General features: G+C 38.7%; 1 protein-coding gene across 2 annotated transcripts in view; it reads right to left on the bottom strand.

The window, feature by feature from the left end:
* Positions 1-25,627, bottom strand: part of RYR2 (ryanodine receptor 2) — a gene marked incomplete at its 5' end in the record, with an annotated part of 721,806 nt that overhangs the window by 326,835 nt on the left and 369,344 nt on the right. For both annotated transcript variants that reach the window (XM_082674159.1, XM_082674158.1), the window contains one exon: positions 16,715-16,810. In XM_082674159.1, coding sequence (XP_082530285.1) covers positions 16,715-16,810 — 96 coding nt within the window. The remainder of the gene's footprint in view (positions 1-16,714; positions 16,811-25,627) is intronic.

The raw sequence follows: 25,627 nt of genomic DNA, 5'->3' as shown, positions 1-25,627 counted from the left end.
CAGAAAGGGAACAGCATTTTTTTTTTTTTTTGGCTGTACCGTGCAGCATGTGGGATCTTAGTTCCCTGACCAGGGGTGGAACCCACGCTCCCTGTAGTGGAAGAGCAGTCTTAACCATTGGACCGCCAGGGAAGTCCTGGGAAAAGCATTTTAATAGATTAGTCATATGTCATCCTGATGTTTTTGGTTTTTTGTTTTCTCCCTATTACTTATTACTATAGAGCACGTGGCTGCCTATGTTTATAAATAAAGTTGTACCGTGTTTACACGCACGTTTGTTCACATATCTTCTTGGAACTAAAAGTATGACCCTGCAGCAGTGCATTCTAACTAATAGAGCTCATTTCACTTTCCTGGAGGTTTATAGTAGAAAATGTTTCTTAGTCTCCAAAACAAGAGAAATATACAAAATAATACAAATGGTGATCTCGCATTAAAAAGGCAGAGCTGAGTGGCTGCAACAACAAAGTCCTATAGTCCCACAACCTAAAATATTTACTATCTGGCCTTTTACAGAAAGAGTGCGCCAATCTCTGCTATAAAACATAATCATTAAGAAAAAAACAAGTAGAAGATCAAGAAAAATAAATCTTTCATGTAAATAAACATTCACGAAAGCCCACAGCATTCATAAACCTAAATATATCAGAAAAGATTAAAGACTAGATTTTTGGAAATAACAGCACGTATCACAAAATGCAAGAATGGCAATGTGAAAATAAATCTCTGATTTTTCTCATATTCAGCCTATTCTAATGGAAGGGTTTCAGAGTTTTGGGTTTGACATTAAATTTTTTTCTCAGTGGGACCAGGTCAGAGCCAACAAGTAAACACCTGGATGAAAAGACTACTGCCTCTAATGCCGACAATAAAAAGTCAGAGAAAACTATTTTTAATTTTAACTGTTGGAATAAACTGCAAATAAACTGCTTTTACTTTTTATAGCAAGAAATTCCTAAAGGAAAACAATTGGAAACACCAAAAGAGGCATTTTCAAAAATAAAAACTAGCTAGACTGCTTTATGTATATATTTAAATCATACTGATATATGCCTCAAACACTTAGGTAAAAAAAATGAGACAGAGAAACAGTGCTTGATATTAAGTGGCAATAGTTGACTAAAGATGATTTGACATTTAAAATTTAAATTCACTGAGTGAGACCCAGGAATGGCAACAGTACAGAACACTTACGGTCAGAGTCTCAAAGAAAAATTGTATAACTTGGTAGATCATAACAGAATTACCAGAATGAAAGAATTATGAACATGCTACAAAGTGTAAAATAAAAACCCACCCAAACTGGTAAGACAAAACATTTTGATAAGTTTAATAAACTTATAGAAATGATTCATGAAATTTTAATAACACAGAAATGCATAATGTATAATGTAAACTTTTAAGAGTAAATACAAAATTGGATATATATTAGGACTGCAACTATGTAAAGTATACTTATTTACATAGTTGCAGTACTAATAAAAACACCAGAAGTTATTATCTCAGAATGTCAGTGCTAGTTATTGCTCGACTATGAGGGAGACCCTTGAACAACATGGGTTTGAACTGCACAAGTCCACTTACACACGGATTTTTTTTTTCACTAAATACACACCAGAGTGCTACGTGATCCACAGTTGTTCAATCCGTGAATGTGCAACTGTGGATACAGGGCCAACTGTAAAGATATACATGGATTTTCAACAGCCCAGAGAGTCGGCACCCCCAAACCCTGTGTTGTTCAAGGGTCAACTGTACTTCTATTACACTACTACATACACTCTATGATAAGAGCACACCTAACTCTTAAAGTAAGAAACATTTCTAGGTCCTGGTTCAAGGTAGTGACATTGGAGGATTCTAAACTCAACTCCTCCCAAGAATACATCACATCTGCATTTATATATGGAACAATTTCCTCTGAAAGAAACTCAAAACTTTACTGAGTGAATCCTATACATCAGGCAAACACAACAAAAAACCCCACATTGAATCAGGTAGGAGAGGCTGAGACACAATCTCGCTATAAACCCCACTCCCAAGCAGCAACCCACAATCGGCAAGTAACTCACAACCCCGAGCTTCTCCCTGAGTAGCAAAGGGCTTGGAACCCCATATCTGGCACCCCTACTTTAAGACCTGCACCTGAGAGCAAGAGCCCAAAACATCTAGCTTTGAAAGCCAATGGGGCTTGTGTCCACAAGACCCATGAAGCTATAGCAAATTGAGAAAAAGTCCCTAAAGGGGCAGCAGGAACTCACCTACCCCAGGGCCCAGCACAGAGGCAGCCAAAAGTACCCTGTCTTTCTGTAAAAGGCTTATTTGCTTACCTTAAAGCTTTGGCCTGAGGGGCAGGCATCTAATTTAACACAAATCTGGGGACCAACTGAAATTCTCTCCAGAGATGGAGGTTGGTGGGCACCACTTTTGTGCTCCCCAACTGACTTGCTTCAGCTCATACGTATGTCCTGGAGGGAGCTTCTGTGCATGACTGGTGCCCCAGTTTTTTACACCTAGTGCCCTGATGCACAGGGACGCCCCTTCATCACCTGGCTGTGATGGCCAGCAGGGCCTGTGCTCGTGTGTTCCACGAAAGCATAACACCCTGACCAGGGCACAGAACAAACAGAGCCAACTGAAACCCACCCCCAATTTTCTGTAAAAAGGCTTATTTGCTGTCTTGGAGCTTTGGCTGGAGGGGAAGGTTTCTGGTCTGGCCCACACATCTCGAGACCCCAGATCATCGGTGTCTCTGAGAAAGGAGCTTGTGTACATGTCTGACACACCGGCTCTTATGGCTGTGAACCAAAGGACACATCCCTTGACAGCTTGGCTCTGGTGCCAGTGGGACTTATGTTCAAGGCTTCAATGGGACAGTAGCAAAGAAAAAAACAGTTCTTACCTAGCTATTACCCCAGGATTTGGCACAGAGAGCAGACAGAAATGCCCATCTCCCAGTCTTCCCCTGAATGAGGTATATTTGCGTATTTTAAAGGCTGCTGTCTGAGGGTCTGGCTTTCAATCAGCCTGAATCTAGGTTCTGAGATCCTCCTCTTTTAGATGCTGACAGGTCTTGGCATACTCTCTAAAAATAAAGAAACCAACCCATCTATATGCTGCCTACAAGAGACTCACTTCAGATGTAAGGACACACACAGACTGAAAGAGAACAGATGGAAAAAGAAATTTCAGACAAATGGAAACCAAAGAAAGCTGGGATAGCTATACCTGTATCAGACAAAATACACTTTAAGACAAAGACTGTAATAAGAGACAAAGAAGGTTATTATATAATGATAAAGGGGTCAATCCAAGAAGAGGATATAATGTTTGTACATATTTATGCACCCAACATAGAAGCAACTGAATATATAAAGCAAATATAAAAAGACCTAAAGGGAGAAACAGATAGTAGTATAATAATAGTAGGAGACTTCAATGGCCCAATTTCATCAATGGATAGATCATCCAGACAGAAAAGCAGTAAGGAACATTGCCCTTAAATGACGCACTAGACCAGATGAACTGAACTAACATATACAGAACATTCCAACAAAAAGAAACAGAAAACACATTCTTCTCAAGCACACGTGGAGCATTCTCCAGGATAGATAATATGCTGGGCCACAAAACAAGTCTTAATAAATTTAAGAAGATTAAAATCACATCAAGCATCATTTCTGACCACAATGGTATGAAACTAGAAATTAGTTACAAGAAGAAAACTCGGATAGTCACAAATATGTGGAGATCAAACAACAGGTTACTCAACAACCAGTGGGTCAAAGAGGAAATCAAAAGAAAAGGCAAAAAACAGAGCAGCAAATGAAAATGGAAATACAACATACCAAAACTTATGGGACGCAGCAAAGGCAGTTCTAAGAGAGAATTTCACAGTGATAAATGCCTATAATGAGAAAATTCTCAAATAAACCACTTAACTTTACACTTCAACAAACTAGAAAAAGAAGAAACAAAGCCCAAGTCAGTACAAGGAAGAAAATAACAAAGATCAAAGTGGAAATCAATGAAATAGAGACTAAAAGACAACAGAGAAGGTCAATTTAACTAAAAGCTGGCTTTTGGAAAAGATGAACAAAACAGACAAACCTTTAGCTAGACTCACCAAGACAAAAGAGAAGGGACTCAAATAAATAAATGAAAGAGATGTACAACTGATACCACAGAAACAAATTGGGAAATATGTTAAAAAAATGAATTCTTAGAAACATAAAGTACACCAAAACTGAATTATGAAGAAACAGAAATTGTGAGTAGACTGATTAATAGTAAGAAGATTGAATTAGTAACCAAACACCTCCCAACAAACACAAGTCCAGGACCAGTTGGTTTCATTGATGAATTCTACTTAACATTTAAAGAAGAATTAATATAATCCTTCTCAATCTCTTCCAAAAAACAGAAGAGAAGGGAACACTTCCGAACTCATTTTAGAAGGACAGCATTACTATGATACCAAAAACAGACAAGGACACCACATGAAAAGAAAATTGCAGGTTAATATCCCTGATGAACACAGATGTAAAAATCCTCAACAAAATATAACCGAAACAAATTCAACAATACATTAAAAGCATGTCAGTCCCTCTTCTAGATGGTTTAACCTTCCTTTATTGCCTCAATTCCCACCACTTCCTCCTACAAAGAATGATTAATACATACTTTTACTTAAATATTAATCATAAATATTTATTAAGTACCTACCAGGCACTGTTTCAAGCAACGGGGATGAGCAGTAAACAAGGCCTGCAAAACCCTGGTGGAGCTTGTAGGATCTTTCTCACCTTCAACCCTTCGCGCATATATATATATTTTTTTTGTGGTACGCAGGCCTCTCACTGTCGTGGCCTCTCCCGTCGCGGAGCACAGGCTCCGGACGCGCAGGCTCAGCGGCCATGGCTCACGGGCTCAGCCGCTCCGCGGCATGTGGGATCTTCCCGGACCGGGGCACGAACCCGTGTCCCCTGCATCGTCAGGCGGACTCTCAACCACCGCGCCACCAGGGAAGCCCCCCTTCGTGCATATTAATCTCAGATTTCAACACACTTTCCTTTTCTGAGACTGCAAAATCTGAACCACCTTGCAAAGGCAAAAAGTCACCTCACTTGGTGAGTCGTTACTAACGTCCGGGGATGAATTATTCCTTCTTTGCAGTATTGATCACATTTTATTAAAATTATTTACTTTCATTTCAATCTCCCATGAGACAATGAGCCCTTAAGGGCAGGGACTGGTTTAACTGTGCCTAATGCAGAACTGAGGGGCAAGGCATTATACGTATAATACAAGCAACATTCAGCTATTTGTCTTAAAACTTTTATGGCTGTAACTTTCTGAATCATTTATATTCTCATGAGCAAGAAAAATCTCTGAGGATATAACAAAATGGCTGGAAAGAACTTCATGGTAGGTAATGGGAGCACCCAAGTGCTGGGATGGTAGAGAATGTTCCTCACCTTGTTTTCTGTAATCGAAGTACAATGGCCCAGTTTGCTTTTTATCGATAGACTTACACGTTTGTTACCTGGCTTCCCAAACTGGAGAAGCTCTCCATCTGGGGTCAAAGTTGACTGTGCTATTTTCTATTCACGGGTCATGCCCAGGGCTGTCCATGGTTGGACAAAATTTGTCGAGGGTCTGTATGGAAAAACTGGAAACAAGCCACAGAGCAGAAGTGCTGTATTTGGTCTGACTTTACCTACCAGGAGGAATCTAGTCTGGGGATTTCACCTCAGACCAAGTAGGCACAAGCTCCCTGGTGAACCTTGTCCACTTGAGAGAAGGAGTGAATAGAATCAGACTTGGAGCCACTCCAGCATAGAAGGCCAATGAGAAGCTAGAGCAAAGCCATGGTACTTGTGCTCCCAGTGTCGTCACAGGACAACAAGGAGAACCAATTGACCTGGAAAGCACAACGTCAATCCCCCCAGGACATTATTTTCTCACCTATGGTCACAAGAGTTTTGCAAAATAAAACAAAATTAAAATAATCCCAGAACACCGAGGTAGATGTAGGTTTACATGGAACCTAGTTCTCAACGCATTAGGGGTAACATGGGTGTGATTCAGATTTGAGAGAAAGGAATTATCACTCACATCTCTACTGCAAGCAACTCCAGAAGGAGTCCATGGCCTCAGCTGAAGATTTCAGCATGGAAACCCCTTGGGCTAAGCTAGTGGTGAGCAAACAGGGAGGCTTCAACCTAGGCGCTAACTGGTGTGAATCACACTGCTCCCTAGTTAAGGAAACACTGGGGACAGGGCACATGCAAAACACACAGAAGGGTGGTATCCACTGCAGGATCGGTGACAGTTATAATGAGAGAAACCATGAATTCCAAATTATTCCAACCACAGCCTGCTTTTTTCTTTTCTCCCTTTCTAGGAGTTAAGATTTTTTGCAACGTTTTGGTCAGACCTTATTATTAGTGTCCCCAGGGCTCACTGAAGGCAAAAGAAAATAAGGAAATTTCTATTTTCGCCCTGGGTAATGAAATTTAAACAAAGTGACACAACAAGTAAAAAGACTGGGGGAAAGACACTGGGAAATGACAGGAAAAAAAAACATGAAAACGCACAAATGTGAAGCAAGCAGACCAAAGCTATCTACAGAGGTTATGGGAGATTGTTTCCGGATGCAGTAAGACTGTCATGCTTTTAACAGAGGGACTGGTCTACTCAATATTTACAAGGCTTCATGAGGAAATATAATAATGAGATACCGTTAGTATTCTGCTGTTTTATGTACTGGTTACAAACACAGTCTAAAGCCAACGTGCCCAGATTTTAGTCCTGGCAGATTTTAGGCTCATTACTTAACCTCTCTATGCTCCGGTGTCCTCGTCTCTAACACGGGCACAATAATGGTGCCCACCCTGGGGGTCTGTTGTGAGAATATGTGGAAAGCATTTAGAACAGGGGCCGGATCCGAGCAGTGCTATATGATCACCTGCTATTATTTTATGGTTGTAACAAAATAACACAAAAGACAAATAAAGTGAAATAAAAAGGATCAACAGGGAAACATTATAAATATGCTTCTTTTCAAACAGAGGCTAAAAATTAAAAAATAGGAAAAGGTAGGGAAATGCCGAATGGACAACACTGATTAGAAGAAAAATTCAGGGAAAATATTTATTGATCAGCAGGAAGAAATGAAATAAAGGTTAGTTATTAAAATAAAATTAGTTAAGGTAGTATATCTGGGACTGCGGTAAGAGAGCAAGAAGGGCAAGTAGACTCAACGGCAGAAAATTTTTCTTTCTTGAGACAGCAGGACTGTTGCCAAAAATACCGTGGAAGGTTAACCAAGTAGGCTTACAACCTTACGAATGCTAAAATAAGACATAAAGCACTCCTGGTGGACAGGAATCCCTTCTCATGATATTATTACCATTATGAGAAAAGAAAAATATGCAAATAATCACTGGTTGGAGAGAGCAGAAGACAAGTCCAGCTAGCGCCATGTTGACTAAACGTCCGAGGAGTCTGGGAGGTTTTGGGGGTACACACCAAATGTGAAGCCATGAAAGAAAGAATATGACAGGTGTAAAGGGATGCATTTGTACCTGGGCCTGTGCATGTGAGAGGGCTCTGTAGAGACACACATCTGTTGTTTTGTTCCACTAATTTAAACTAAACTGCCAATGAGTCACAACTCACATATCCCATCCAAGCCATCCTTCTTTCATGGGTGGGCACGAACATGGAACTAGAAATGGCAGAAGATTCTAGTTTGAACTGGTTGGGAGCTCGGTTGGCCCTCACCCAGAACAAACAGCAGGAGTTGAATAATGAACCAGTATTTAGCATAATTACAACACATCTTTTTTAACATTTACAGTGAATTTTGCAGGTTACAGATTGAAGCACTGAGAAAGGAATAACTTGTTATTTTACCGTTTTATGGGTATAAATTTGAATTCAAGGAACCATTTCAGTTTCAGTGTGAGATGAACTGCTAAATTTATTTTTTTCACTTTTTAAAACAAATAGAGAGGGAGAAAAGAAAAAAAAAAAGTAATACAAATTTTGCTTTCTTTCCGTAACAGAGGGCTAACTTGTGAAATAAAAAGAAGTCACCCTAAATAGAGTTTCTGTATCTCAAATAGAGAAAGAAAAATGATTTAAATTGACATCAGTATTAAAATATATAAAGGCTTAAAGGCTTAAAAATAATGATCTTAAGAGTTATGGTCACAAGCCAAATTGGGAAAACACATAATGGCATATACTTATAATTTATAATAATGGTTTTGAAGCTAGAGAAGAAAATGGTCTCATTAAATCCTGAGCTAACATAAAGCTGAGAGGGAGAGAAAAGTGACAGGAATGAGATTAAAATAGAACTTGACAAAAATAGGAAAATGAGAGGAAAATTAATAAAACTGGAAGTTAGTCAAGGTAAAGGTATTGTTGCACTGTTATTCATATACAGAAAGGTAGAATATTAGCAATGCCTTAGCAAGAAAAACAAAAAAGTTGGACCTAGGGCATTCTCTTGGAAGATAAGATGAACATGAATCCAAAGTTTCCCATGGTAAAAAAGCTGAAATAAAACACATAAAATGAGTAATGTAATTATAATGTACCATCCTGCCTTAGTTAGGCCTCTGACGGTTTGCTGCCTTCCGTTTAGGGAGCAATGATTTATAAAAGATAGACAAACTAGAGAAGTTAAAGGACAGCCAAAAGAAGAAAAGAAAATGTCAATTAAAGGCAGTTTATGATACAACAGAGTTAAATAATAATGTTAGAAATTTTATGCTATATAAATATGTTTGTAGAAATTGTCATGTCTCAAGGCCTATGAAGTGCTGAGTGCCAGACAAGACACCATCAATACCTTAAGGCAATCTTACCTTGCTATTTATTTTTTTTCATTTATTTGTTCATTTATCACTGAGTACATAAAATGGGCCATTCTCAGTGTTAGGTCCTGGGTATGAGTAAAGTGCAGAGCAAAAATTGATACAAGCCCTGCTCTTGTCAAGTTTACAGACCATGCAAGTTCAATTCTAACTCCATTACTTTCTTTGATCTTAAAAAAATTACCTCTGAGCTTCTTATCCTCAGATTCTTCATTTATAAAATGGAAATTATAATGGAACATACCTTATAGGGTTACTGGGGGAATCCAGTGAAATAATACATACGACGTTCTCAGCACAGTGCCCTAAATTAAGATTTCCTTGGCCACACGATACAGTCATTAAAATGTATACAAATCCAACAACTGTGTCTCTCTGTGAAACATGAGTATCTATAGAAATTCTGGCAGATGCAATTAAGTGCTCTAATGCCTTTTAAATAAATATTTAGAACATCTACACACATTTCGGCATCTTCAAGATGGATTTCTCCAGGACAAGAGAAATACAGATTAATCAACTCTTCAAAAAGATGCTTGCCTCAAAGCAGCAAATATTTATTGAGAAAATTATTTTGGGCAGAAATGTAAAATGATCATAGCATCTGCCTGAGCTTTACGTCAATTTTGAAAGTTCTCTTGCAGCATGAGGACAAGTCAGGGGCATTCTCTCCGATAAGCACAAAAGAAACAAATACAAAGGGATAGAATAAACTAATTCTGCTACTTGGCAAGTGTGAAAAAAGGGGAAGGAGAAAAGCTACACGATACATTATTTAATGAAAAACCACAATTTCAGATACGGTGTTAAGTGCAGAATGGTATGCAGTCCTGAGATATATCAATATGCACGGAGCAAAGAACAGCTTAAAAATGCATTTAAAAGTGGATACAGTTTTAGGAGGGTGAGCAACTGCTTCCGACCAGAGAATAGCAGAAAGTACTGGCAGAGACCTTCAAAATACTTAGTCACATGATGGACCGTAGTATTTTAGATCAGTCACTTCTAAACTTCATTGTGTAATGTGATTCAAGAGAGCCAAAGAAAGAGGGGACACAGTGCAGTGATGCCCAAGAAGGCTAGCCGGCTTAAGATACCCCCCAAAATCACTTCCACCTCAGAAATTCTACGAATCTCTGTCAACTGAGCTGGTCTATTTATATGAAAGGGTTATTATTCCCTCTCATGGTATTAGAAGAATACAATTGCACATAATCATTTGCTTCCCCCCACCAGAGGGGCATCTATCATGAAGGGAAAGAGCATGAAATAGAGCCATACTGCAAGTGACACAGTGTAATTATTTCACCAAAGATGACGCTAAAGAATATTTAATAACCAGAATGGCATGAGCAAAACTCAAACAGACGAGACACTGGCATTAAACAGTCATCTATCAGCAGCAAAGCAGAAGAGCTGATGCAAATCAATTATACTCCGATAAAATTTTTGAAAAAAACGAAAAAGCACTGAAACGTCAGTTCTGTCCATGACAATGAGACACAAGTTCAGTATCTGAAGAGGACTAGAAACCGACCAGGTGAAATGCAGAGATCACTGTGGTTGTGGTTTTGTTTTTAATAAGCAGTTTTTCTCAAGTGAGCCCTCCCTGGATAATATAGTTTCTCTGAGACAAGACTTCCTCTCTTATTCCTCTCGCTAACCAGGATTTTGTAGAATGCCACCCTAAAGGGCCGTGCGCTGAGAAAAATACAATAAGTAAAAGTGGGGAACACTCTCATCTCCAAACCAACCGTGGAGAGTCTAAGGAAGCAGGATGGAAACGTGAATTCCAGGAACCACCCAAGAAAACCCCTGGGAGACAAAGGCTCTCTTCAATTGGTGGGAGGTGGCAACTGCAGCATGGATGGAGACCAGGCACCCAGGACAGGCGAGACAAGCGTAAGGCTGCCATAAAACAAGTGCTTGCCCTTGGCTGCAAAACCGGCAGCAGCAGCCCAGGCCGCTGGGGCCAGTGTGGAGTAATGTCAGGAGAGCACTACAGCCCTCCAAGGTCAGGGAAGTGACCAAAACAGGTGCCAACTGACCCCTGCCCTTGGGCAATCAACCTTTCGCATGTTTCTCATCTAAATATTCAGGTGGCTGGTTAATTAAAGCCTAGGGAGACCACCTCTGTATATCATGCTCCTTTCTGGGGTTTAAAGCCCTGGCCTACAAAGCCATCTCTCTATAAAAGCCAGGGATGCTCTCAGCCTGGTCACTTCCGGTAGCCTTCACACTTTAATGTCTACTGCTAGAAATTAGTAACGTGGTTAAATGGTAACTGTGGAAAATGATTATAAAATCAATTCTATGTTGCAAAGCACTAAATTTTTTTTCTCAAATATGAGACAGTCGAAGATTTTTTTCAAGAACCATTTTCTAGAAATGTAATTTGCCATCAATCCCACACACGGATTTTTAGAAAAGCATTCTGAAAAGGACACAGATTTTGGATAACCTAGTGACTTGGATCATGTTTGCATTCAGAAAAGAATGTTCTCATTTATTTGGACTTTACCTTTGGGGAATTCTTTCTTCATTTTTCACATTGCTGGTGAGATATTTCAAAATACAGGAAGCCCTCCAAATCCGGACCTCTGTCCCCTCTTTTTTCTTTCCAACTACAACTTAAAACTTTACTGAGAAAGGAAGAAGTATGGCTGTATACTAAGTTTTCTAGCATCATTCAAAAGTGAGTAATTTTGACAAGGGTCGTAGCTAACTATTATTTTTTTTAATTTATTTTATTCTTTTTTTTTTTTTTTTTGGCTGCACTGGGTCTTCATCGCAGTGCGCGGGCTTTCTCCAGTTGCCGCGAGCGGGGGCTACTCTCTGTTGCTGTGTGCGGGCTCCTCGTTGCAGTGGCTTCTCTTGTTGCGGAGCACGGGCTCTAGGCGCGTGGGCTTCAGTAGTTGTGGCACGCGGGCTCAGTAGTTGTGGCTCGCGGGCTCTAGAGAGCAGGCTCAGTAGTTGTGGTGCACGGGCTTAGTTGCTCTGCGGCATGTGGGATCTCCCCGGATCAGCGCTGGACCCATGATCCCTATATTGGCAGGTGGATTCTTAACCACTGTGCCACCAGGGAAGCCCCTTAGCTAACTATTAAATTAGTAACCTTTAATTTCTAATACATGATTTCAAACATTTAGAGGGGATATCTTTGAAAAATGTATTCTCTGCTTCCCTGTCTTAAGTGACCCAGCAGCATTAAACATAATTTATATATCCTGACGACCCAAGATCATTATTAAAAACACCCATCACTGTAATGTGCTCTAGGTGAATCTCTGGATGCAAATGGATGGTTATGGTGTGGGGTTACAGAGTCAAACACACATTGATCCCAACAGCTATCATAAAAGATTTTCTTTAAAAGGTCTCCAGTATCATCACGATTCTGATTGAGTGCTTCTTATAAGGTTCAGGTACATAAACTCCTGGGCTTAACATAGCTGACATTCTGCAAAATCAAAGGCTTTCAATCAAGAGCTAAAGTTGCCTTCTCCATGGCTATCTCCTAGAACACTGTCCCTTTCTCCGTTAGCATTAGTGTTGTACGAATTGCTGGTATCACTTAAAAAGGTTAGCTGTGATTTCTGCATCCCTAACAGTGGATCGCATATAATATCCTGTGAACTCATATTCTTTCTAACTCAACTGCTCACACCTAAGTAGATACTAAGGTGGAAGAGTTTCCTACACACAAGATTCTGGGACCAATTATTCCACTGGTTACAAATTTTTCCCTTTGAAAAATGATGACCTGATGCTTTGCAAGAAATAGCTGTGCCATCTTTGGAAGCTTTAAACTATCATGTTTCCAGGTAGCAAAAGCTGGATTGGACATGAGCGCAAAGCTCTGGCAACTCACGACCACTCAAAGCCCCTCATCCTGCTTAGCCCCAGAGGGACTTCATTCATGGCACTGGCTAAGAGTGGGAGGAATTGGCAGGAATCCCTAAGAAGGCCATTTTGATCCCTGCAAAACTATCCAGGGGAATAGACTGTGTAAAAAATAAGACTTAGAAAAAATACGCAGCCTCCTGACCAGCGGACTGTTCTTAGCCATGTCTTGAAATGCTCGAAAAGTATTTCAAGGGTTAAGAACATCCTAAAGAAACACCCAGCCTTCAGAAATACATCAACTCAATCAGTGCACTTGCTCATACAAGTCTTTTGTCTTTTCAATTAAATTTGGCCCAGAGACACAGTCACACATGAAGTCTGGGCCAATGTCCGATTTATCTCCCCTGCCCCGCAAGAAATTCATAGTGGCTGTTCTTAAAAACTGATCAGATATTCTAAGAAGGCTTTATGCAGCAGCGATACTGGTCAACTTTAGATAATGCAAAATGTGAACCAAAAACTCAGCTGCCTCTTTATATCATATAGTGAAAGAGCAGTTGGCTGGGTAGCAGATGCTGCCGGGGCCCTGGTCAGGCTCTCATCCTCTCCATTCAGTGAACACTGCCTGATTTCCAGCTGCCAGCATCTGCATTTCCTTGCTTCGAGATTTGTTGTGACCACAGTGGTAGCCGGAGGAGCCCCAGAACTAACGCCTCCAGAGGGCAGCACCAACCAATGAGAAGCTGGTTATTAACACTCCACCCCCCTCGCCGCTCAGGTGGGATAGCTCTAAGGCACGGGTCCGCAGAATCACCCCGCCCCCAAGTAGCGCCAGATTCCCACGGCGGTAACCTGCTTATCAACGCACCCTCTCTGGCCCCTTCTCTACCTTGGCTCATGTCCACTCACGCCCCAGATAAACTTGCCCTTCGACCCTTGTCTCAAGCTCTACTTCTGGTGGAACCCAAACTAAGGTAAGCTTTTTCCCTAACACATCCTTTTGCTGACTCTTTTCATGTCTTCATCAGATTTCTACTTAAGTTTGCACCAGTTTATTTTGAGTTTTGTCCATTGCCCTTTTCTGAAGGCAACTGAGAGCTCGTAGACCCCCAGCTCTGCTCTGCTGCTCATATACAGACACAGAAGCTACTCGTACAGCTGGGAGATTGACAAGCAGAGGAGAGTGTGTATTCAGCAATCCCAGATAGAGAGAAACGAAGATGCTGCATACGGAAGCACTCAGTAAACAATACAGCATGATTGAAATACATATATATTATTTCTGTGTATGCATATACATATATATGCATGTCCTTATTGTTACTGTCTCTTTTAAAAACTAAGCAACATTCTATTTCCTCTAGGGAAAAAACGCAGGTCACTAAAAGAATGTAGCTACAGCAGAGAAACCTGTTCAGTGAAAAAAATTTTAGATACTTAAAAGCTAGGAGGCTACAAGGTATAGTGAACATATTTCAAGCCTGACTGTGAGAGAGCTGGTTTTCATCTTGGCTGTAAAAATTAATTCTAGCATCTCAAAGCAGTCGTTTCAAGGTTCTATGCCTCGATTTTCTTCCTCCAAAGTGAGAAGGTTAGGTGAAGCATTCTCTAAGGGTCCTTCCTACTCTTGACTTTCACCCTGCTCTCTCAGAGCACAAGTCCTCTATTTTAAGTAGAAATGCCTGCGACCAACACCTGGATTGGGAAACGATCATAGCAAGTAGCGATGTGTAGCCACTGGAACTGTGCGTATAACTGACTGAACTGAAGACTGTGAACATTGGACTCCGTGTGGCTGAGCCTGAAACCATATGCAAGCCTCTGTGTCCCTGTCCTCTGAAGTGAAAGCCTTTTGCTTTAGCCTCCCAGGCCTCCCTTAAGTCTCAAAAGGCTGGCTCAAGAGTTCAAGATTAGGGAATGTGAAGATGCAGAAACAAAGAACAGCCTTGGGCCCAGAAACTAGTAACAATGTAGACTATAAATCTGCCACACAGAACCACAGAACTCCCAGTTCCCTGAAAGGTACAGATAAAGGCCCAACACACATTCCTAGATTGTTTTTATAGGAAGCGGACCCCAACCAGATGAACGTTGCCGACCGCAAGTGCATACACTCAACAGTGTTTGAAACCAGAAGGCTGATGATGCTTGAAACTTCACCTTGATGCCAACCAATCCGAGACCCGTGCATGAGCTGATCACACACCCTGCAGCCCTCTCCCTCACAATGCCTTCCCTGAAAGCCACTGGGAAGCTTGGGTCTTTTGAGAGTGAGCTGCCCGTTCTCCTGGCTTGGTGTGCTGCAATAAACGCCGCACTTTCCTTCACCACAGCCCAGTGTCGGTAGACTGGCTTTACTGCACCCCAGTGAACGAACCCAAGTTTGGTCCTGTAACAAGCTTAAAGGATGCTCTGCTCTGTTCTTTCCTTCTCTCTCTCTCCTCTTTTCCTTTGAGCTTTTTTTGCTGTGCATTTTTTAAAAAGTGAAGCAGCTGATTTGTCCAGAATTCATATTGCATCCTGAAGGTTGCTCTGTTCCTTTCTCTTTCCAGATACTCCCTGGGCCAGGGAAAGAGACCAGCATACTTTTTGTATCTACTGGAGCCTTCCAACAATTCTAGATGCTTTGAACCAAGAATTTATCCATTTTGCAATCCCCGCCATCATCTTACTACTATTTGATCACTTCCTCCTAGTAGCCATTCAGTTTTTCCTTACTGAATATATTCCATATTGACTCACAGTCACCTCATTCGTGCTGTGATACCCTGAAAGCCCTTGTCTCATAATTCTTGCACCTTTTTTACCTCAACCATCTCCTTTTCTATTTTTGCCACCCAACAATCCAGGAATGCCTCAGAACTCATTGTTACTCAAATTTCTCTTAACCTAGATTTAAGTTCCTGAATCTTAAACTTTGAAATTTCACTCTGTGACTTAAAAGTAACCTCCTTTGACCATGGCTATCTGTTCTTCTACCTCTCTATCCATTTAATTCCAACAAACCTGACCCTGAATGGGTCTTCATCATGAAAAGTCATGGCATTATTTCTGTCTTGACAGGTATATAATTAAGTGAATTCAAACTGTCATTCATTCCATCAACAAATACTATTAAGCCCCTACTAACTGCCAGATGGTATGGCAGGTCCAGAGAATACAAAGATCAATAAAACCGAGGCCCTACCTTCAAGGAGTTCACTACTAAGGTAGGAGACGGAGAGGAAAAATGAATAACAGAAATGGGCAGTAGTGCTAAAGAAGGGCAGCTAACGGAACACTAGGCCAACAGATGGAGGAGCAACAGATTCAGTTTGGGGTGTCCCTGAGGCAATCTGCGGTGCTGGAGTTCAGGCAGGCCTGGTAAGCACAGGTACATCTCCACAACGACGTAGAAGTAACATACTTGTTAGAGACAGACGTATCAGATTTATTGCCTTTAGCTATTTTACAATGATGCAGACTGTTTATTGGTATTTATTAAATCCCTTTAAAATAAACTATTGTGCTCCATGATTTGGAAAACTAATTTGTTTTCCAAACCTGTCCACATAATCATTTGAAGACAAGTTAAAAATGTGAATTCCAAACCAATCCTTTTTTTTCAAATTCAATTCACTTAAAGAACAAAAACAATTCACCCAAGCCAATCCTTTTACCTGTGTGGTGCTGTAATGTACTAATGTATTAGTACATCAGGAATGACTGATTTGAAAAGTGATGGGAATTCTGGCCCTTCAGTGGCTTTTGGAACTTCATTCTTTTTTAAATGTAAATGAAGATACGGTTAGACTGCTTTTCAGAAATAACTAATGAAAATACCAATGATTTTAGCAATCAGAAAACTTTCTAACCTAGTAAAAGGAAAACGTGTACATTGCACTGAATCTCAGTTTTTATTGTCTTAAGGGACATAAAATAGAAAAAAAAAAAACCAGGAAAAATATATCATAAAAAGGAGATAGTGGAAAACATACCAGAAGAAGCTTCCAGTCTTTCCAATCGGCTGATTAACCAGTCGAGGGAGCCAGAAAATTGAGCACAGTTTTTACGATTTCCTCTAATTAGAGCCGCTGCAAAACAGAAAGCAGATTTCACAGTTACGTGATTTTCTAGTTCAAAACCAAAGTAAGCTAATAGTAGCCATAAAATGTTGGCTCGAAAACAAAATACCTTTATTTTATACCTAAAACGCATACAAATACACACATATATACATACACAAAAATTGAGACATTAAAAAAAGAATTGATATTTATTCATGGAGACTGAAAAAAACACTGCTTATTAGAAGGACTATATTTTGAGAAAGTAACATTTCATATTGGAAAGTCATAATGAAGGGTAATGGAAAAACCAGTGTCCTGGGAGTTTCCTCACTTGGATTCTAATACTCCTTTCTTTTAATTAGCTGTAAGACTAAATTATTTAATTTCCCTAGAGCTCAATTTTCTCACCTATATAATGAAGAAGTTAAGATAACATCAGTTTACCAGAAAATGTGGCACAAAATACTAGGAGATAGAACTGGTAACTATAACAGACATGCAAAGAGATATCATTAAATGTTACAGGAAAAAGAGGGTGGGAGGGCAGAGGGCTAGTAAGTTTGAAAACCATTTTTCCCCCTGTATCTCTTCTTTCCATTTAGAGATTCACAATGCACATTAAAGACTCTAAGAACTAACCCCTGCAATAAAGTCATCTATTCTAACTTTGCTCGACCTAGTGTTTTTCTACACTTCTTTGACCAAATAACCCATCTTACATGAAATTCCTATGTGACCCTTAGGATCTCTTTCAACCCAACTGATATACTCAATTTAAAACTTTTATTGTTTCTAAATCATTCACTTCTTTCAAAGCAAATGTGGTAAATATTTTATGTAAATTCTACTCTTATACCCATAAGATTGTTCAGAAACTGTATAACTTGTTTATAAAGGGCTGATGAGATTTTTATATAAAATATATGTTTAATGTGAAAAAGATGTTGCTATAAGAAAAGTCACTATTTAAAATCTGGTAGTGCTAGGAAACACTGAAGAACTGAAGTTTGAGAATACCACCTGTTCATCTCCTTGTTAAGAGCAAAACAAAGGAGACCCTGTAGCAACAGAGTTCAATTAAACTTAAAGACTTCCTTCACATTTCCTCTTTCCTCCCCCAAAAAGTTGTTACCTGGCCTGAAAGTAAGAAAAGAAATAATGACAGAAAAGACAGGAAGGCTTCAGTTCTTGCAACTGCATAAGAAAAGCTCTTTTGTGAATGGAGCCCCCATAACATTTGTACAAATATTACAACGTGATGTATTCAATTACTTAGGCTCTCTTCCAGCTCTGGGACCAAGAAGAACCAGCTACACACACACACACACACACACACACACACACACACAGAGAGAGGGACAAGTGTGTCAAGGATGAGGTGTAGTAAAGGAATGAGGAGTCCTATATGCTCAGTGGGACTTCTAATTTTAACCTGTAGGAACATCTGTAGAACAAGCAGCAACTGGGGGAAAGTATACGGTGAAGTTTTTGAACCTTTGTGGAGTTTCATTTGCTTAAAATTTAACCCACTCCTTTAATTTTGACTTCTGGTTTTTAAAATTAAAGATATTAACTATTTTCTAGAGGTCAAATGTTAGAGATAAGGTAATTCTTGAAGAAACTAATAACACACAAATAAACCCTTTTAATAAACCATGGAACGTTTAAGAAAATCATACAGTAAGCCACAAAGAAAACTTCATTAAACTTACTACAAACAGAAATGGTGTACAGACTATGTTCTCTGACAACAATGTAACGAAATATGAAATTAGTAAGAAAAGCAGAAACAAAAATAAAACCTACATAAGAATTTAAACTCTCTCCTAAATAATTTTTTAGTCAATGAGGATATCAATACCACAATTTTAGAATATCTAGTAAACATCAAAAATAGCAATGCTACCTTATACAATCAATGGTCGATGGTCAAAACTGTACTTAAGGAAAAATAAACTAAACACTTTAATCACTAAGTAACAGGGTGAAAAATGTTAACTGAACACTCCTTTCAAAATATACAAAAAGAATATCAAAAATATTAGAATAGGAAAAACAGAGAGAAATAAAAGCAGAAATTAATATGTTAGAAATAGTAGAAGTGATCTATGTAATAAATTGAAATATGATTGATCAATATGGTCAAGGATTCTTTTTTTAAATATAAGCTAAATACCAACGACATTAATCAAGAAGAAAAGAGAAAAAGAACAAAGTTAAGAAGAAAAAGGAATTATAAACACAGCCACTTTATATATCTCTGTACTGGAATTTTTGAACATTTAGGAAAGAGGATGGCCTCCAAATATACCTTTTTTCTCCAGAATTGACCAAAGAAGAAAATCTAAACAGAGTAACAAACCACCAGTAATATTGAGAAGTATGTCAAAGACCAAAAACTTTTTTTTGACATTCAAGAATTAAGTCATTTCTATAATAAACTGTTCCAAAGTAAAGAAAGAAAACCTCCCTACTTTTTTACAAAGACAGTATAACTTTGATATCAGTGCCTACCAAAGACAGTATGCATATAAGAAAACTAGAGGGAATGGGAAAAGACTCTTAAAAAGAGGGGATATATGTATATGTACAACTGATTCACTTTGCTGTACAGCAGAAACTAACACAACATTTTAAATCAACGAGACTCCAATAAAAAATTTTTAACAAAAGGAAAACTAGAGGGAACTCTTTCTTACCTATGAAAGCAGATCCCAAAGTCTTAAACAAGGATGGTATTTACAAACCATATTCAGCAGTGCATTGGCATTAACTCAAGTGGGGCTTCAATACTCCAGTGAGACAGAAATGTATTAGGAAATCTGTTCATAAGTCACATGAAACAGATGATCTCAATAGACTCTGTATGTACTTCTAATCAAAAGAAAATTGAACTCAGTCAAACAGAATGCCTCCTGAGCATTATGAATATGTGTGCGCATGTGTGTGCACGTGCAGAGTATGTTTCCCAAATAAACAGAGTGTGTGACTTATTATAATTCAGCAAGTTACCCATGAAAAAATCAGCTGAGTTTCTAAAGTAATGGAAAAATATACAGAGAAATACAAGAAAGCTCATTCTAACACTATTTATAATAGCAAAGCACTGGAAACAGATTGAGTGTGGGCTAAATAAATGATGCCACATCCCTTCAGTAGGGTGGAGTACATCCACTAAAGCCTGATGAAGGTTTACAGTCACTGCCGAGGAAAGATGTCCACAGTACAGAAGTCAGTGGAAACAAATGCTATAAAAGAATACTGAGACTGCGATCCCATTTTGGTGAAGTAAATGGATATACTCGACATGCATGTGCACAGAATGGAGAAGTTGAGTTTTTTAGAATATTTCTTAGAGAATGAGAGCTGACTTTTTGAGAAATAGATCATGATAAGTTGCTGGGATAGAAACAGACCTTGAGGAACATTGATAAGGGTGGGAGAGCTCTCCCCAGGTCAAAAGGGGAAATTTTCTTATTCTAAAATGGGGGGTGGGGGGAAGGAATGAATGGAGCTGGGAGGAAAAAGGGTAACCCTCTGTGATACGATTCTGCACAGGGACCCTCTGAAGCCAAAATAAATTCTGTAAAATAAATAAACAAGCAAACAAATAACTCACAAAGTCTGGATAAGAATGGAAGTTTGCACGAACCAGTGAGGAGGTGACGGTCTGCAGCAAGATATTATGTAACCTCAGAGAAACATCAGATAATAAGGAAGAAGCATGCAAGTGGGAGACAGTGTAACCAAATAATGCCCCTAAGTGTACAGACATCAAAGGGAAATCTTAAGTCCGCCCCAGTCCATGAAACTGGAACGTGGACCAAAGTCAACCAAACCTTCAGGGGATCAGGCCACAGCTAATGTCCACTAGCAGGGATTTGCTATTGTTTATGTATGTACATGGGTGTGTGAAATGTTTTACGTGTACTTAACGTTATATTTAGAGTCAAAGAAATATTTTTTAAAGGTTATACACCAAAATGGGTGGTTACATTTAAAAGTCGTTTCTACCTTCTTTTTTGGGTCAATTATCTAAGTTTTTTTATCATGAAGATGTATTCATTTTTAAGTTAAAGGACACAATAAAGTTACTTTCTTTTTAAAAAGAGAAAGGAAAACAATGCCATTAATACTGACAGTGGTAGTAGCTATCAGATGGCTCGGAGCGCCACTCTCATGGCCAAAGAACAATGGCAACTTTACATTGTACCTCAATGTACAGAAACAAACTTAAGACCAATGTCGTTTCATGCATGCTATACCTTAAAATACTCTGTTATTGCTGCCTAATTGGCCTGGAAGAAAGTTAAGACCTTTCACCCGCCATACTATTTTTCCTCATTTATTTAAGAAATATTAACGTTAATGCATCAGGCACTATGGTTGGCCCTGCAAATATAAGCTTGAATAAAGTGTGAATATAACACAATGGTTTGCAGGTCTTTTTCTAGCATATTCTAAGCTCCTTTAGAACTGACGCTCTGTCTTATTACACTTTTGCACATTGCCTGAAACTTAGAAGGTATGTTATTTCTTAATAAATAGTATCCAGTCTCTTACGGAATAACATCGGTCTTAAGTGCAAAATTTATTTATATACTTTTTAAATAAACTTATTTATGGCCGCATTGGGTCTTCACTGCTGCATGCAGGGCTTTCTTTAGTTGTGGTGAGCAGGGGCTACTCTTCAATGTGGTGCGCGGTCTTCTCATTGCGGTGGCTTCTCTTGTTGTGGAGCACAGGTTCTAGGCGCATGGGCTTCAGTAGTTGTGGTGCGTGGGCTCAGTAGTTGTGGCTCGCAGGCTCTAGAGCACAGGCTCTGTGGTTGTCGCGCACAGGCTTAGTTGCTCTACAGCATGTGGGATCTTCCCGGACCAGGACTCGAACCCGTGTCTCCTGCGTTGGCAGGCAGATTCTTAACCACTGCACCACCAGGCAAGTCCCAATTTAAATACTATAAACAAATTTTGAACTAAGCGCATATATGATGGAAGTGCTAGTTCAGTGAACCAAACTTCTTTTGGTGTTCAGTAACTCATTAAAACCTTGAACTTTTATCTATCAGAATACGAAATGCAAGTAATATAGGCACTTAATTGAAAAATCATTACTGTTAAAAATAGTCTATTCTGTATTTCTTACTAGTATCATAATATCCCCATGTCTTCATGCTTTTGTCTTTTAAACTCTGACTCAAAATTTCTCAAAATACTACCAGAATCAGAAAATTACAGATGGACTGAGATAGAAGGACTTCCAAGATAACGCTCACTTTTAAAATTTATTCAACAAATACTGATTACCTGCTTTGTATCAGGCACTGTTCGAGGTGCTGGAGACACACAGGAAATAAAACTATGTTTCTTGTTGGAGTTTACTTTCAAAGCCTAGAGATACTAAGTGAATAGGCCTTAAACAGCACAGACAAATGAGGAGGCAACAGAACTATAATCCAGAAAGGTATTTATAATATTCAGATGGACAAGTGAACACTTCTAAATCCATAAAAAACAAACCATAAAAAACAAAACCATAAAAAACCATAAAAAACCATAAAAAACAAAAACAAACAAAAAACCCTCAGAATGTTGTTGAAGAATTTAAGAGTGTAGTCTGTGGGTTCCCAGAGTAGGCTGCCCCAAAATGTGCCTCTATAGCATATCGAGTATTTTGAATTAAAGCTACTTAAGAAATGGCCAAAGCAAGAGGGACACTCTGACCCTCCTTTCTGTCTCCCTGAAAGCAGGAAATAAATCTCTCACATGAAAGATTCATTTACATTTCCTGCATCTGGAGGTATAAGGACAAGTTTACCACCAGAAACAGGGAGTCTGGGTCAAGAAACCTTTGTAAACAAACCCTGTTACTTCTCTAATTGACAACCCAAAGCCCAAACTCTGCTTAGATTCTTCATTAGTTGGGCACTCAAAACCCAAGTTTCTTTGTCCTGTCAATTCCTCACAAATTTGTTTCTTTGTCTAAAAGGTATAGAAGCTGCCTGCTCTGGCCACTTCTTAGGTCTCATTTCTATGACCTCCACGGGCATGAATTAAAATCTATTTCTTTTTCTCCTGTTAATCTGTCTTGTGCCAATTCTATTAAGGACTCAGAAACTGGTAACTTCTCCCATCCTAAAAGAGTAGCGGTCTATCCTGTTTGTTTCATACTTCGAATTTTCATAACATGAGTAATCATAGGGAGAATTTGCCAAAGAGCGTTTCTCGGGACATCTTTAGAAAATCATCCTGGCTCGCAAGCCACCTGTAGATTAATTGTGTGGATGTCAGAAAAGATGTATGAAAGCATGCCTCAGCGATGCGTTTCAAACTATGAACATCGGTGTCTATGAGATCCTTAGGTCTTCCAGATGGCAGGCTCATAAGTCTGCCTTTGTCTTTCTCCACTTAAACACATATTAACTATATCCACGTCAAATTTTTAAATTGTTACAGATTATCATTCCCACCTTCTCCCTTTTCTCTCCATGCTAAATAAACCTGCTGAAGTAAAAGAAGAAGGTTTATTTCACACATAACCTCATGAAAGAACCTACTGTCTACCTTTTTGCAAGAATCGGGAGGAGGCTTAATAAATTTGAAGTTAATGATACTTGGAGCAAACTTTCTGATAGCGGAGTAAAGAGGGGCAATGAGATATAAATATCACATTGAACTCCAAGTACTGCCGATCTGAGACTTCTCCAGCCAAGGTGAAATATACACTTACGTATACATGTCTACCTATCTTATGATTACACCCACTTCAATAAAAACTACTGGTGTCAGATGGTTCTTCAGTCAACATAAGATTTTATTCACTATTTTTTTCCTGAGCATGAAATCAGTGCTCACTACAATAAAAACAGATTATCAAGAGTGGTCAAAGGAACATTTCAGCCACAAAATCTCTCATAATTCTATTCACCTGAAACAACCATTATTAAAACTACCATGTATATATTGAAAGATTCTCTTTATATGTGCTGACACATTCTATTTTTTAACTCAACTGGAATGAATATATTAACTTTTCCTTTCATTATCAATTATCTAGCATTATACATTTCTGTTACCTATTTTTTTAATTCTAAAAGTAATACATGTAAATAGGTTAAGAGTAAATGTTCATTAGAACACACAGAAAAATAAAAGATCTCTCCCCCAAGAAGCAGCCACCTAACAGCTTTCTGTGCATCCTTTCAGAAATGTCCAATATATATACAAGAATGTATATGTCTCTACCTACTTTTAATTTTATACAGCTGGAATCTATCTATGCATACAGTAAGCATCTTGCTTTTTTTTTCCCCTTAACCCCATATCCTAGATTGTCATACTAAAAAGACCAGAAACCGAGCCTGTTTCATACAGTTTTCCAACGGTATACTTATCTCAATTTTCAAAAACACAGTTTTACACTCTATTGGTATACTATTACTTATGTAACCAATCCCCTGTTGATAGAAAAATTGTTTTCAATTTTATGCTACTTATAAACAATTTTTCAGTGGACATCCTTTCCACAGTTGCACAAATATATCCCTAGAATACACTTCTTAAAGTAGAAATTCTGAGAGTAAAAGGATATATACATTTAAAGTTTTACATGTATTGTTGACCAAGGTTTGTTTGGTTTTCTTGAATTTCATCAGTTTATACTCCCACCAAGGAGATGCTTCGCAACGTTTTCACCAATGATGGGTATTACCATTTTTTTGTCTGTGCCAATCTAATAAGTGAAATATGATCTCTACTTATTAGTTTAATTTCCATTTCTTTATTTGCCATGTTGAGAATCTTTTATTATTTTATTAATTGTTCTGTGAACTACCCATTGCCATCTGTTGTCTGTTTTTCTATTAGGCGATATTCCCTTTTCTTATACATTTATGAAAACTCTGTATATTACACAAACTAGGCCTTTGTCTTTCATATAGATTGAATATTTTACAAAATTCCCATCTGTTTTTTATTTTGTAATGATATTATTTATCCTAAAAGTTTTAATTTTCATGTAGTCAAATTTATCAGTCTTTTACTAATCACTTACTAACATGATTTAACAGTAACATGTACTGAGATGGTTGAGGCAATAACTGTACAGCACTGTGGCTAGCTTTGCTATTTACACCACCTGTCTTTCTTACTCAACCATAAGCTTCATGAGAGCAGGGACTACATCCTGCTAACAACTGCACCTCATTGCCCAGATTACGGCATATCCCCTAGCAGACACTCAATTAATCTTTGATGAATGGATAAAGTTTCTAGCAAAACCCAGGTCCACTGGACTCCAAGCAGTCTCTGTTACCAAGGATGCCCCTTCAGGAGACTATACAAGCAATTAAGAGGAAAGATATTTGAGAAAACAGATAAAAGAGAAAAGGAAGCTTTTCTGAAGAGATATATATATATATGTATGTATATATATATCTCAAATGTTTTGCCTCATATATATATAATACATACATAAACACACACATACATACTCGCATGCACACACACATACACGGGGATAGAGGATTAACAAAAACCCTCTGAGGAAGAGCAGTGTGAAACTATAGAAGTTAAGGTTAAGCGTGTGTGTGTGTGTGTGTTACATGTGGAAAGTACATTCAGAATTTATGTCTTTCGTTGCATGAAAAAATTAGTTTAAAAGCCACAAAGCATTCATTGCCTGAAATCACTGTGTGCTCTCTTAGTGACATATATGGTTATTATGCTATCTTCCATTATGATGTGAGTTCTAGGGGGTCCTAATTATGTCAATTTTAAGTAATAGCTCCCTTAAATCCTTCCTTAATCAAATGGGATGTAAAGAATTAAGGCAATAAATGCA

This window comes from Grampus griseus (assembly GCF_964374135.1).
Source record: "Grampus griseus genome assembly, chromosome: 16".
Classification (NCBI taxonomy): Eukaryota; Metazoa; Chordata; class Mammalia; order Artiodactyla; family Delphinidae; genus Grampus; species Grampus griseus.
Note: the sequence above shows the minus strand (reverse complement) of the source record. Positions and strands in the feature narration are given on the sequence as shown.